Below are 13,517 nucleotides of genomic sequence, written 5' to 3' on the forward strand. Positions count from 1 at the left end.
CCTCCCCCCCCCCCCTTAGCCATCCTCACAGGTCTGGGCCACCGCCAGGTTAAGCCCATTTGCGCTGGGAAATCGACGCTGTTTGGGAGAAGAGAAACAGATCGATTGCCCTTGTGACTCCCCGCCCCCTCCCCACCGCACCCCGCCCCCCACCGCTCCCTCCCTCCTTCCGTCCCCCGCCAGCTCCCCTCACCCCGCCTCCTTCCCGCTCCCCACCCCCAAAGCCTCTCCGCCGCGGCAGTCCGGTGCGAGGCCCCCTCCGGAAGGTGAGGGGAATGGATTGGACTCCGGTGGGGAAAGCGGGTGTCTAGAAGTGGTGCTAATGGGAAGAGATTTCTGGTTTCAAAAGAGGATGCTCTGCCACAAAGAGCGGCTCGCGCGCTGGCCTGGGCTCTAGCCGAGGAGAGATCCCGGGAGAACTCCGGAGCTCGCGGGGAGCGCTCCTCGGAAGACCGGGGTCAACATGCCTGTTCGCAGGGGGCATGTGGCACCACAAAACACATTTTTGGGGACAATCATACGGAAATTTGAAGGGCAAAGTAAGTTCATTTGTTCTCTTCTCTCTCCCTCGCTTTCTGCTTTGATAGTGCACTTGGCGTCCGCCGCTTCCAAGCTGAGGAGACGGCAACTCCGGGGCTCTGTCAAGTTCAGAGGCTGTGAAACCGAGTCAGGAGGTTCGAATGGCAGCTCGAGTGTTCTGCCTGTGATATTAATTTTGATTTACATTTTAGATTATGGTCTCCATTATAGGAGGCAATTTGATCCTCCTCTCCCACTGCTCCATTATCTGCCTTGCTACTTAATGCCCTACTCTTCTACTATCTTACAGGGAACGAACTAGTGTAACATGGGTTTATATTTTGTGGCCGTTTTATTGTAGACTTCCAGAAAGTCAGGAGCAGGGCAGAGCATATTATTGGAACAAGAGAATGTTAATGGTAGCAGCGATGTAAATGGCTATGCAAACTGTATTTTATTACCTTGGTTAAATTGCAAGGCTGTGGTATGACAGGGATGCTTGCTTTTGCTAGTTTATAGAAGCTAAACTTTGCATTGAATCAATGCAAATCCCAAGCTGGATAATTTGGGAAAAGTAATATCTGATCCGTGTTGATTCCCAAGGCAAACAGTTCATTATTTAAAGAATATTTTTGTCCCTTCATTATCCCCTTAAATTTCCACTAGAAATTTAAAAATTGAAGTGTAATAAGTAAATCGCACAAAGACTGAATGCAGAGAAATGTAATATTCTCATATGCACTAATTATGAGGAATAAATAATTGTTATATAAATACATTAATTTTAGATCCTATACTTGTTCATTTATATTTGACATTTCCTTAAAACTACATTAACACACATTTATTTTGTGCATTATGCAGTTATTTTGGCACTGCATCTAGTGATGGGAGGATATAGTACTTTGTGTTCAAAATAAACTTGTGTATCCTGTTTCATATTTTATTTGGGAATAGTAAATATAATTTGTGATCAGAATTAATAAGCCCTTTGTACTAAAATCCCTACTACCATACAAAAATGCAGGGTTCCCCAAAGTAAATGTGAAAAGGTGATAACATGATATTTACTGTGTGTGTGTGTGTAAATATTTTTGTCTTCTGGATAATATATATTATGAAAAGGTGAACCTTTGCATTATTAAACTACTAATTAACGTGAAATAATTTCATTGCTAATAGTTTCAGGTTTTTTTTTTTTTTAACATGATGTGTGTAGTATGCCTTAGAGAGATAGAGAAAAGCCAAATCCAGGAATAATAACTACTTTAAGAAAGTTGTACTCTAAGGGCCAAGGTTGAAATGAGGAACCTGACAGCTACAGGATGCTTCACTGTTTTGGCATCGAAAATACCTTACAATTAAATGGCATTCTGGAACTATCAGTGGGCCAGCTGCTTATCTGAGTGTGCATTAGGACCCTTGAGAGTTACAGGGCTTGAGAACTAGACTATTTGGGAAATGATATTCTCAAAATTTGAAGAAAAGCTTCTTAATACTTTTTGTTAAAACTACTTAGGACCATTAATTTCTTATTTAGAGTTCTTTTTTCCTTTTAAAATCTGGGCAGTTAGCAATTTGGGAAGCACCTGCATTTCAGATCTCCTGTTATGCAACAAATTGTTCCAGTGTTTATGAGAATCTTGAGGAAGCTTTTTAAAAGATGCCTTACTATCTTTTTATTACAGATAAAAAATTTATCATTGCAAATGCCAGAGTGCAGAACTGTGCCATCATCTACTGCAACGATGGGTTCTGCGAGATGACTGGTTTCTCCAGGCCAGATGTCATGCAAAAGCCATGCACCTGCGACTTCCTCCATGGGCCCGAGACCAAGAGGCATGATATTGCCCAAATTGCCCAGGCGTTGCTGGGGTCAGAGGAGAGGAAAGTGGAGGTCACCTACTATCACAAAAATGGTAAAGTTTATCCATTTAGGATTCCTTATGTTTTATTCCATTAAAATGAAATTTTGACAATTGATTACTGAAAGTTCATAGTGAGAGAAGCCCCTGATATTCAATTGGAGATATATGATTTGCTTGTGGTGTTGCAGGATTCAAGAAATGTGGAGACTCTCATTAGTGGACTAGTAGGGACAATTTCTCTTTTGAATAAGGGTACTCTGTACTCTTCAAAAGTCCAGTAACTTAATGTCACTGAGGACAAAATGCCACAAATCAATCTCACTGTCTTCCCTAAGGAATAACTTAAAAGCCAGTAATTTCCTGGTTGCGTTGATATGCATTTAGTAGGAGAGAAATAAGGTTTTATTTGCTTGAACTTGAAAAGATTTCACAGTCTTGTAGAAAAATGTATATCTGGAACTAAGACTGTTACTGTTATAGATGTCTCTTGGCTCTTCGGCTTTATTTGGTAGGCAATGCCTCTTGTTTCTTTTGATCCTTTTTATATAAGATTAAGGATGATATATAGGAACTTATAAAATTGGTCTAGTAAACCTATGTCTATTCAAATAATAAAGCCTGTTCATGTATTCAAGATTTTTCCTAAAGTAAGAAATGGAGAAAAGGAACTAGGATATGTAGAATTATTAGTATTCATTTTTATAGCTGCAGCAAAACTGGCATCTGAAACTTAAGGTCATACCTCAACTTCAAGGGCACTCCTCCTCCTTTTAGTCTTGCTATGGGAGCGTAAGCATGTTAGACCTGTAATAGTTCTCAAAGAAATGGGCATGCATTCATTATATACATAATGTATGTATATTAACTCACATGTACGAATATTCAGATATACCCATTTTAAAGTATATACATTCTCAAATGTGAACGCTTAATGATATCTGACAATTTAGAACTTAAAGATAAATCAATTAAAAATGCATGTTATCGTTTGTTTTGTTGATATTGCTTATCATTTTTTAAATTCCATTGATAGAAATCAGTGAGGCAGAGGGGTATCTGGTCAGATTTTTAGGTAACTCTTAAGATTTATAAACGAGTAAATGAGTGATATGTTATAGCTTATATCATATAATGACTCATCATTTGGTAAAATACATTCTAACAGGGAAAAGCTTTAGCTCTTCCTCTTATTTTCTTATAATTAAATATTTCATAATAGAAAATGTACAACTCTTAATTACTGGATTTTCCTTAACATCATCTTAAGTGGGTATGAATAACAAAGTGTGACTGGAACAGGTTTGTATAACTTTGGATTAATCTGGAATGAAATCAGTTATATCATTACCAGTCAAAATAGAGATAGGGTTTAAAGTTCTCATTTTCCCCCTACTTTTCAATCAGTAGGGTTGGCATACTAGAAATAGCTTAATTGCTCTGTTGTCTTGAAAGCATTTCTTGGACAGAGGCTCTCACTACTCAAATGCAGTTCATCTTTTTTGTGTGTGTATCTGATGCCAACAGTTGAATGTCTGACATTTTTTCCCATATGAGTATCTATCACGATGTCCCATAGTCTGTATTGTGGTTACTGTAGGGTGTGTTGGTCCTAATGTTTTCTGGTACATTTAAGAATTTTTTCAACTTGTAGAATTTAAGTATAAAATGAATCTGGACTGTATGGATCACTTAGATACTAACTATATTTTCAGACCATATTTTCAGATAGAAAAGAGTGTTATTTATTAAACTGCAAGTAAAATGGTGATGTTTGGAAGCCTAGTTTAACTTGTACAATGTGACTGTGTAAAATGATCTCAAAACACCTTTAAAAACCAATTTAATGTGGAGTCACAAACATGGATATAAAAATTTCTACAGTAAAAGTGCTGGTACATTGACTAATGCAAATCATACCATCAGTGATTTGCTTGGTTATATGAATTAAAACCTCCTTGTTTTAGACACGGAATCTTTATTTGGAAGCTTGTTTAGGTATATAAATATCAACCTTTGGTGATAATTTTGATTCTGTTGCCTTCATTTTCAGTTGTGACTCAATCTACAAGGGCTTGAGTATCCTCAGAGTCAATGACAAATGCTGCCTATTTTGCTTTTATTGATAATGGGGAAAATGAGGTGATGGGCCAGCTTTTTCTTTTTTTCCAAAGAAAAATATTAATTTGAATGACCTTTGTAGATTGAGAAGACACAGTTAGACTTATTTGCTCTGAATGTAATAAACTTGTGTTTTTGCTACTAGTTCAGATACCTTGAATAGAATCTTCTGAGTGTATTAGTTTTATTCGCATGGCAACTGCAAAATCAGTCAGAGCTTGTGAAGTTCAAATGCTTTGAAAGTCTTCCCTGCCAGCCACTCTACATTTATAAAAGCAGGAAAGGACAAGATCGCCAGCATTTTCATTGGTTTGTTTCCCAAAGTTTCCTTAATCCTTTAAAATTGAGGTCATTTACTTTTGAGAGGTTCTTGGTTTCGTAAGTATATGCAGTAAATGCTTCCTTTATTTATGCTTTATTTAGCATTTCATTGTAATATGAATCGTGATGCAATAAGCACAATGAGCAAATTAACAAAAAGTTGAGATATACTGTTTCCACTTTTTCCATTCACTCCCACTGGAGTAACAAAAACATGCCCATGGCATTATTTCTGAAAGCTTGTTTTCCAAAGTGACCCAGAGGCTTTATAAGCAGTTTAAACTTTTGATCTATGCAAGGAGTTCACATTGACGTGGTGTATGGTGAGCTGCATGATCACCACTGTGAAGCAATGCTTCCTACAATATTCCTTTATGTGATTTTACCAGGTCCAGTTGGGCTTGCTGTTTACCAGAAAATCAATTTTTTAAAACCTAGTTATTTGCAGTAGGAATATTTGACAGCCCTTCCTTTGAGGATTCTATTTTACGGCTTAAGTCATTATTGCATAAATCATTCTTGGCAGCTGTGAAATATTGCTTGAGGTGATAAAGCTGTAAATCTTTTGACATAAAACTCTAATTATACAAAACTATAATTACGCTGAAGCTTATATAAGGATGGGCATGTATTTTAATAGCATAATACATGTACTTTAAAAACACCTTTTTTAAGCAATAGTGATTGAGAAATAGCAAACACTTCAGCTATTAACTAGCTCATAGTTTGGAGATGATGTTAATAGTAAGGTAACAGAAGAACCATTTAGTTGGTCATCCTTTAATTTATTGCTCATCTCTGGTTTGGGGTGTGTCGTGCAACAGAGGTAGCTAGTTGAAGGGCTAAACTGCTTCCGTCACATCTAGATATGTGATTTTTACCTTAAATTATCAAGCCACTCTAAACATTTGGAAAAATCAAAGTAAATTTCTCCAAGAGAAATAAAGGTCTTAACTCAGTAGGAAAACAGGACTTAAAATGCATTATTTTTAGAGGTCAGAGTGTTTCTGTATTTTTGCCACTATGCTTTCAGACATAGTGCAATGGCAACTTTTTTTTTTTTTTTTTTTTTTAGCAAATCAGAAATATCCCTATCTTTGTGTTGCTTTTAAAGAACTAAAGGATGAGAAGGGACTGAGGGAAGTCCTTTTCTGATCCAGTCAGAGACCAGATCCAGACAGGGCACCAGTCATGCTGGGACCAGTACAAAGTTCCAGAGGTATTGTTTGATTCAACTCAACTCAAAAGAGGTTTTGGTTTGGTAAGAGTGAATCTACCATCTCTAAGAATTATGAGAAAAGGCCTTATAGAAAATGCTGTGTTGTTAGGAGTATAGGTGAAGATGCATACCGAGTGCCACCTCTCTCTCAGGTAAGGTCTTAGGCACTAGAGAAACAGTAGGAGGAGATGCAAAGGAGTATCCAACCTTATCTCTGCTTTCAGGATGTTTGAATCATAGAGTGACTAATGTGCATTTCCATCTTCTAAACCCCAAGATGTTTTCTTGAAATTATTTTTAAAGAAAAACACTATATAGACTATGAATTGAAGAAGCTTTTATATAAATGGAGACCAGAATTTAGGGTTAATTACCACTCTTCCTTTGTTCCCCAGATCTAAAATAAACTTGTCTATTTCCTCTCACCTTTTGTCACTATACATAATACAAACTTATTAAAGAGGCAGTGTAGTTTAGTTAAAATTTTAATAGCTCCAAAATAAATTTTATAATAGCTTTATATGTTATATGGCATGCAAATATTCAGCCCTCTTAATTCCTGAATTGTATAAGTAGAGATAAAGATGGTAGTCTTTAGAGAAAACTAGAAATATATTTTGTGTGCGTGTAATTCAAGCAACAAGAAAGTTTTCCAGGGAGGATCTTGCCTAGAATGTGTTTCGGTGTTCATTTAAACTTTCAGTTTATACATTTTCATGCTCCGTCCAGTAGTATATAGTAACAACAGTAACATAATCTACATTTTCTTTTACATAACTAAACTTCATAACATTTCATGGACTCTAGTTATTGTATAGAATTTAGATTTGATCAATTGTATTTGTTGTTAAAATAAGAATTCTCAAGAAACACTCCTCCTCACAGTTTGAAAATTTTATTTCAGTATTGTCCCAAGTGAAAACAAAATGTCCTAAAACTGTGGGTGGGCTCTGTTCATCAGCCCTTTTCCCCACCACCAGCACCATACCTCTAAACAGGGTTGGTGCTGAAAAGAAGCTGTCTTGTCTGCCAGCTTGTGGAATAACTACTCAGTTACTTTCTCACCCAAGGGGCTTGAGAACACGGTCAGCTTAGGGCTATAGGCATAGGCTAGACTTAGTGGGAGGAACCGACTTCTCTGGCTTCTACTGGCTTCCAATGTTGTTTTTATTTTTATTTTTTGGCTATAAATAGTCACTAAATCAATTACTGGTGGCGGCAGAGAGAGTCCTAGGATAATTCATTTGCAGGGAAGTAGCAGTTGGAGTATAAAATGTTAAGACATCAACATTCATCTGGCCATCTAGTCTAGAAACCTCAGGGTCATTTTCTGTTGTTTGCTCTCTGTTCTCCCTAAACCCAGTTGGTCACCAATTCCTTTCAATATTTACATCTGAAATATCTCCTAATGCCAACCCCACGTTTCCATCATTGCCAAGTGCTCTGTTGAAGCCCTCTTCATCCTTCTTCTGGAGGATTGAGGACTGAAGCTTCCCTCCCTTTACAATTCATTCTCTACAATACCATCAGAGAGCTATTTCTGAAATAAAAATCGCATACCACTGATGACTTATCAGAGCCAAAAGTCATTGTAAATGAATTTCATGTACTAAATAATGAGTACAACAATCCCATAAGATACATGCTCTTCTTATCCTTATTTTATGAGGAGAATCCTGCACCTGAGAGAGATGAACTCGCCAAATCACACTTAATTGGTGATGCCCAAGCCCTTAAAAACTTTTCCATATTTTCTGCTCAAAGTACTTAGGTCATGCCTTGGCTTAAAAAGCTATCTTAACTCCTTAAAACTCTCACTGATAAAGTTCTGGACTCTTTAGTATGATACTTGGTGCCTTCAGAGTTGAATTCACTTGGGTTTTTAAGTAGGATGTGTTTAGAGGAACTAGCTGGACCCCCAGCTCTGACATTAACTAGGTGAACTTGATCAAGTTTACCTTCTTGGTGCCTCAGTTTCCTTTTCTGATATATATTTGGAGAATAACATCTACTTTGTTAGGCTGATTGAATGTTTTATATAGAACAAAGTACATAGCATTATTTATAGTATGGTTTCTTGCCTATAATAAGTGTTTGATAAATATCAATTAGTTGAATATCTTGCAACTCCATTTCTCCTACAAATCTTATGTTCCCATAATACTGGACTGCTCAGAGTTTCTCAAAGAAGCCATGCGCTTTTATTTCACCAAGGCTTTGTTCACCCTTCAGAAGTCTTCCTTTACCTATGATAAACACCGCAAAGTCTCTGTGACGGGATTGCATTTCCCTCAGCTTCTCACCCTAAAGAAAGCATTATCATCCTTCCAAAGACAGATCAAAACAAATCTCTGTGATGTTCTTCCTGACGCCCCCACTGCCTGTTCCTGAACATTAACATTCCTCCGTATCTCTACAACCCTTGGTTCTCGACTCCAGGGTAGCACCCCTGGGATGTGCTACGTGTCATTATATGTTATTGTAGTTAATTTTGAGCTCATCCAAAGGAAATACCAAGTCATATTAATTTCTGTGTCCAGAATGTATGGAAGACTGCCTGGTATGAACTACGTGCTCAATTAGCATTCACACAAAGAACACAGAGAAGATAAGAAATGGAACCATAGAGCTGGGGAAACAAAAAACAGATTAACATCAGGAGATGTGCAAAGTGTGTTATAGGGAAAGTGTGATGTTTTGATTTTTCTTCTTTTTTTTTTAACATCTTTATTGGAGTATAATTGCTTTACAACGGTATGTTAGTTTCTGCTGTATAACAAAGTGAATCAGCTATACGTATATATATATCCCCATATCCCCGCCTTCTTGTGTCTGCCTCCCACCCTCTCTATCCCACCCCTCTAGGTGGTCACAAAGCACCGAGCTGATCTCCCTGTGCTAGGCAGCTGCTTCCCAAGAGCTATCTGTTTTACATTTGGTAGTGTATATATGTCCACGCCACTCTCTCACTTCGTCCCAGCTTACCCTTACTCCTCACCGTGTCCTCAAGTCCATTCTCTAAGTCTGTGTCTTTATTCCTATCCTGCCCCTAGGTTCTTCAGAATCACTTTTTTTTTTTTTAGATTTCATATATATGTGTTAGCATACGGTATTTGTTTTTCTCTTTCTGACTTACTTCACTCTGTATGACAGACTCTAGGTCCATCTGCCTCACTACAAATAACTCAATTTCGTTTCTTTCTATGGCTGAGTAATATTCCATTGTATATATGTGCCACATCTTCTTTACCCATTCATCTGTTGATGGACACTTAGGTTGCTTCCATGTCCTGGCTATTGTAAATAATGCTGCAGGGAACATTGTGGTACATGACTCTTTTTGAATTATGGTTTTCTCAGGGTACATGCCCAGGAGTGGGATTGCTGGGTTGTATGTTAGTTCTATTTTTAGTTTTTAAGGAACCTCCATACTGTTCTCCAGGGTGGCTGTATCAATTGACATTCCCACCAACAGTGCAAGAGGGTTCCATTTTCTCCACACCCTCTCCAGCATTTATTATTTGTAGATTTTTTGATGATGGCCATTCTGACTGGTGTGATGAGATACCTTATTGTAGTTTTGATTTGCATTTCTCTAATGATTAGTGATGTTGAGCATCCTTTCATATGATTGCTGGCAATCTGTATATCTTCTTTCGAGAAATGTCTATTTAGGTCTTCTGCCCATTTTTGGATTAGGTTGTTTGTTTTTTTGATATTGAGCTGCATGAGCTGCTTATATATTTTGGAGATTAATCCTTTGTCAGTTGCTTCATTTGCAATATTTTCTCCCATTCTGAGGGTTGTCTTTTTGTCTTGTTTATGGTTTCCTTTGCTGTACAAAAGCTTTGAAGTTTCATTAGGTCCCATTTGTTTATTTTTGTTTTTATTTCCATTTCTCTAGGAGGTGGGTCAAGAAGGATCTTGCTGTGACTTATGTCATACAGTGTTCTGCCTATGTTTTCCTCTAAGAGTTTTATAGCATCTGGCCTTACATTTAGGTCTTTAATCCATTTGTAGTTTATTTTTGTGTATGGTGTTAGGGAGTGTTCTAATTTCATTCTTTTACATGTAGCTGTCCAGTTTTCCCCGCACCACTTATTGAAGAGACTGTCTTTTCTCCATTGTATATTCTTGCCTCCTTTATCAAAGATAAGGTGACCATAGGTGCGTGGGTTTATCTCTGGGCTTTCTATCCTGTTCCATTGATCTATCTTTCTGTTTTTATGCCAGTACCATACTGTTTTGATTACTGTAGCTTTGTAGTATAGTCTGAAGTCAGGGAGCCTGATTCCTCCAGCTCCGTTTTTCTTTCTCAAGATTGCTTTGGCTATTGGGGATCTTTAGTGTTTCCATACAAATTGTGCAATCTTTTGTTCTAGTTCTGTGAAAAATGCCATTGGTAGTTTGATAGGGATTGCATTGAATCTGTATATTGCTTTGGTAGTATAGCATTTTCACAATGTTAATTCTTCCAATCCAAGAACATGGTATATCTCTCCATCTATTTGTATCGTGTTTAATTTCTTTCGTCAGTGTCTTATAGTTTTCTGCATAGAGGTCTTTTATCTCCTTAGGTAGGTTTATTCCTAGGTATTTTATTCTGTTTGTTGCAACCGTAAATGGGAGTGCTTCCTTCATTTCTCTTTCAGATTTTTCATCATTAGTGTATAGGAATACAAGAGATTTCTATGCATTAATTTTGTATCCTGCTACTCTACCACATTCATTGATTACCTCTAGTAGTTTTCTGGTAGCATCTTGAGGATTCTCTATGTATAGTATCATGTCATCTGCAAACAGTGACAGTTTTACTTCTTTTCCAATTTGGATTCCTTTTATTTCTTTTTCTTCTCTGTTTGCTGTGGCTAAAATTTCCAAAACTGTTGAATAATAGTGGTGAGAGTGGGACACCTTGCCTTGTTCCTGATCTTAGAGGAAATGGTTTCAGTTTTTCACCATTGAGAATGATGTTGGCTGTGGGTTTGTCATATATGGCCTTTATTATGTTGAGGTATGTTCCCTCTATCCCTATTTTCTGGAGAGTTTTTATCATAAATGGGTGTTGAATTTTGTTGAAAGCTTTTTCTGCATCTATTGAGATTATCATATGGTTTTTATCCCTCTTTGTTAATATGGTGTATCACATTGATTGATTTACGTATATTGAAGAATCCTTGCATTCCTGGGATAAACCCCACTTGATCATGGTGTATGATCCTTTTAATGTGCTATTGGATTCTGTTTGCTAGTATTTTGTTGAGGATTTTTGCATCAGTGTTCATCAATGATGTTGGCCTGTTCTTAGAAACAATTTTCACCTTAATTTTATTAACGGACCTATTTCTTTGCTTAATAAACTAAGGTATTAAATAATCTTCATAGCCTATAACTATGTAGATAACTAGAAAAATATTTAATAAAGAGAAGAGTTGGTAACTAGGAACTATTAAGCCGTTACCCGTATTCACTTGCCACCAAATCAAAATGTCTCTCACTAGTGTCTCCAATAATCTCTGTGTAATAGCCAGACACAAAGTTCTCTTGTGACTTGAATTCATTGCTATGTTTGACACAGTTACCCCACCGACTATACAAGTTACGCAGTATTGGCATTTTATATCTTGTAGAACATCTCATCCCTCTCTGTTTCCCTTGAGAATTCTTAATTGGTAGTGAAGCTTGATCTTAGGGTCACTCAATAATGAGTGTTAAATCTACAATAATAAAGTTAGCTTATTAAAAACAATACAAATAATAATAATTATTATTGTCAAATGAACGTTTTCTCTCTCTTTACTGTGCTGTCTACATTTAGCAAAATTATAGAACTACCGAGAAGCAATGGAATCAGGCAGTAGTAAGGCATTAATCACCATAGTGAGGAAATTTGTCCTGTTAACTGAACGATTAGGAAGGTCAAATTACCACTTGTCACAGATGCGTTACAAGAAAACCGAGCACCAGGCTTCTGTCACCATGACTGAACATTTCATATCTTCCTCCTGCTTCTTTAATTTGTATGAAATATCTAATTAAGAAAATCAAAGTACTCTTTCTGTAGACAGTTAAATTGTTGTTGAGGCAGTCCCACGCCCTTTGCTCAGTTAAGTGGATCTGTGTGTGTACAAGCGCTCCTTTTTGTGGTTTCCACTGTTTTGTGGAGTGTCTCGCACTACTTTTTACTTCTAAAAAGGGTAAAATAGCCTTAGCTGGTGCTTGGTGGATAAGAATTGGGGAGAAGGAGTGAGAGAGGACTGGGGTGTATTTTGGACCTTAGTCCCACTCAGTTTCTAAAATAACCTCAAACTGGACTGCACTGGTGGGCAGGGCTGTCGGAGCCATGCTGCTTTGGTTCACCTGGCTTTTTCCTCCAGGACAACCAGTCAGAAGACGTTGTTACAGCAGGTGGAATCTCACCATTACTGGTTTTGTTGTCTCCTTTTTTCCTTCTTTCCTGAGAATCATTAGGAGTGTTTCTATTGTCCTTCACTGTTTTGATAGGACATTCATTCTTGCATGTTGTTTGAAATATCGGTTTTGAGAAACATGTAATAACTGCATGGGTTCAAGACAACTTAAAATGACTGTCTCTTCTCATACTGACCTCTGTGTTCCAAACACCCTTCTTAATTCTATTCAGTGAAATCTGTATTAATTACTCAAGATGATGGATGTGATGACAAAAATTAAAGTACAAAATTGGTGGTGGTTTCATAATCAATTTCTCAAAGATCAAGTAAAGAACAAAATCTAGGAAAAACTAAATAAGGTATTTATATGTAAAAAAAAAAAACTATTTGTGTTAGAAAAGATCACCTATTGAAATCACAGCCCTAAGGGCTTTGAATATACTAATTAAGACTGCATTAATTCAGTAAATGCGGTCTTCCCTGGTGGTGCAGTGGTTGAGAGTCCGCCTGCCGATGCAGGGGACACGGGTTCGTGCCCCGGTCCGGGAAGATCCCACATGCCGCGGAGCGGCTAGGCCCGTGAGCCATGGCCGCTGAGCCTGCGCGTCCGGAGCCTGTGCTCCGCAACGGGAGAGGCCACAACAGTGAGAGGCCTGCGTACCGCAAAAAAAAAAAAAAAAAAAATTCAGTAAATGCAACATGCAACATTATATGTTGTGTGACTAATTTTTAAATACATTCCCATTTACTTCTCTTAGCTAAATTAGTTAAATTTTCTTCCGGTTTTGCTAAAAATTTCCATGTACACCATCCATTTTCTTTAATCGTGTTAATCAGTTAATGTTTAGCTACACATTTATTTAGGTCTTTTATATACATGGTTGTGCACTCTGGGTTTTAATTCTTCTGGTTGTAGTTCATGGACCATAGTCCTCCACCCAATATAGATCTTTTCCCAAAGGATTAATGTTAATTGAGTTTCAATTCTGTACAGGCTCTTTATATAAATTACTTTATCTGATTTTCATGACAGCTTTGGGAGTAGACATTATCCCACTT

The 13,517-nt window shown here is 37.4% G+C and overlaps 1 protein-coding gene across 8 annotated transcripts in view; it reads left to right on the forward strand.

Moving 5' to 3' along the window:
- Nucleotides 1-243: 243 nt before the first annotated feature.
- The window catches only part of KCNH7 (potassium voltage-gated channel subfamily H member 7), a 460,792-nt gene continuing 447,518 nt past the window's right edge, over nucleotides 244-13,517 (forward strand). For all 8 annotated transcript variants that reach the window (XM_060302349.1, XM_060302355.1, XM_060302352.1 and 5 more), the window contains exons 1-2: nucleotides 244-539; nucleotides 2,208-2,438. In XM_060302349.1, the coding sequence (XP_060158332.1) occupies nucleotides 464-539; nucleotides 2,208-2,438 (307 nt within the window). In that variant the 5' untranslated portion in view covers nucleotides 244-463. The remainder of the gene's footprint in view (nucleotides 540-2,207; nucleotides 2,439-13,517) is intronic.

The sequence above is a fragment of the Globicephala melas genome, chromosome 7 (assembly GCF_963455315.2).
Source record: "Globicephala melas chromosome 7, mGloMel1.2, whole genome shotgun sequence".
NCBI classification, from domain to species: Eukaryota; Metazoa; Chordata; class Mammalia; order Artiodactyla; family Delphinidae; genus Globicephala; species Globicephala melas.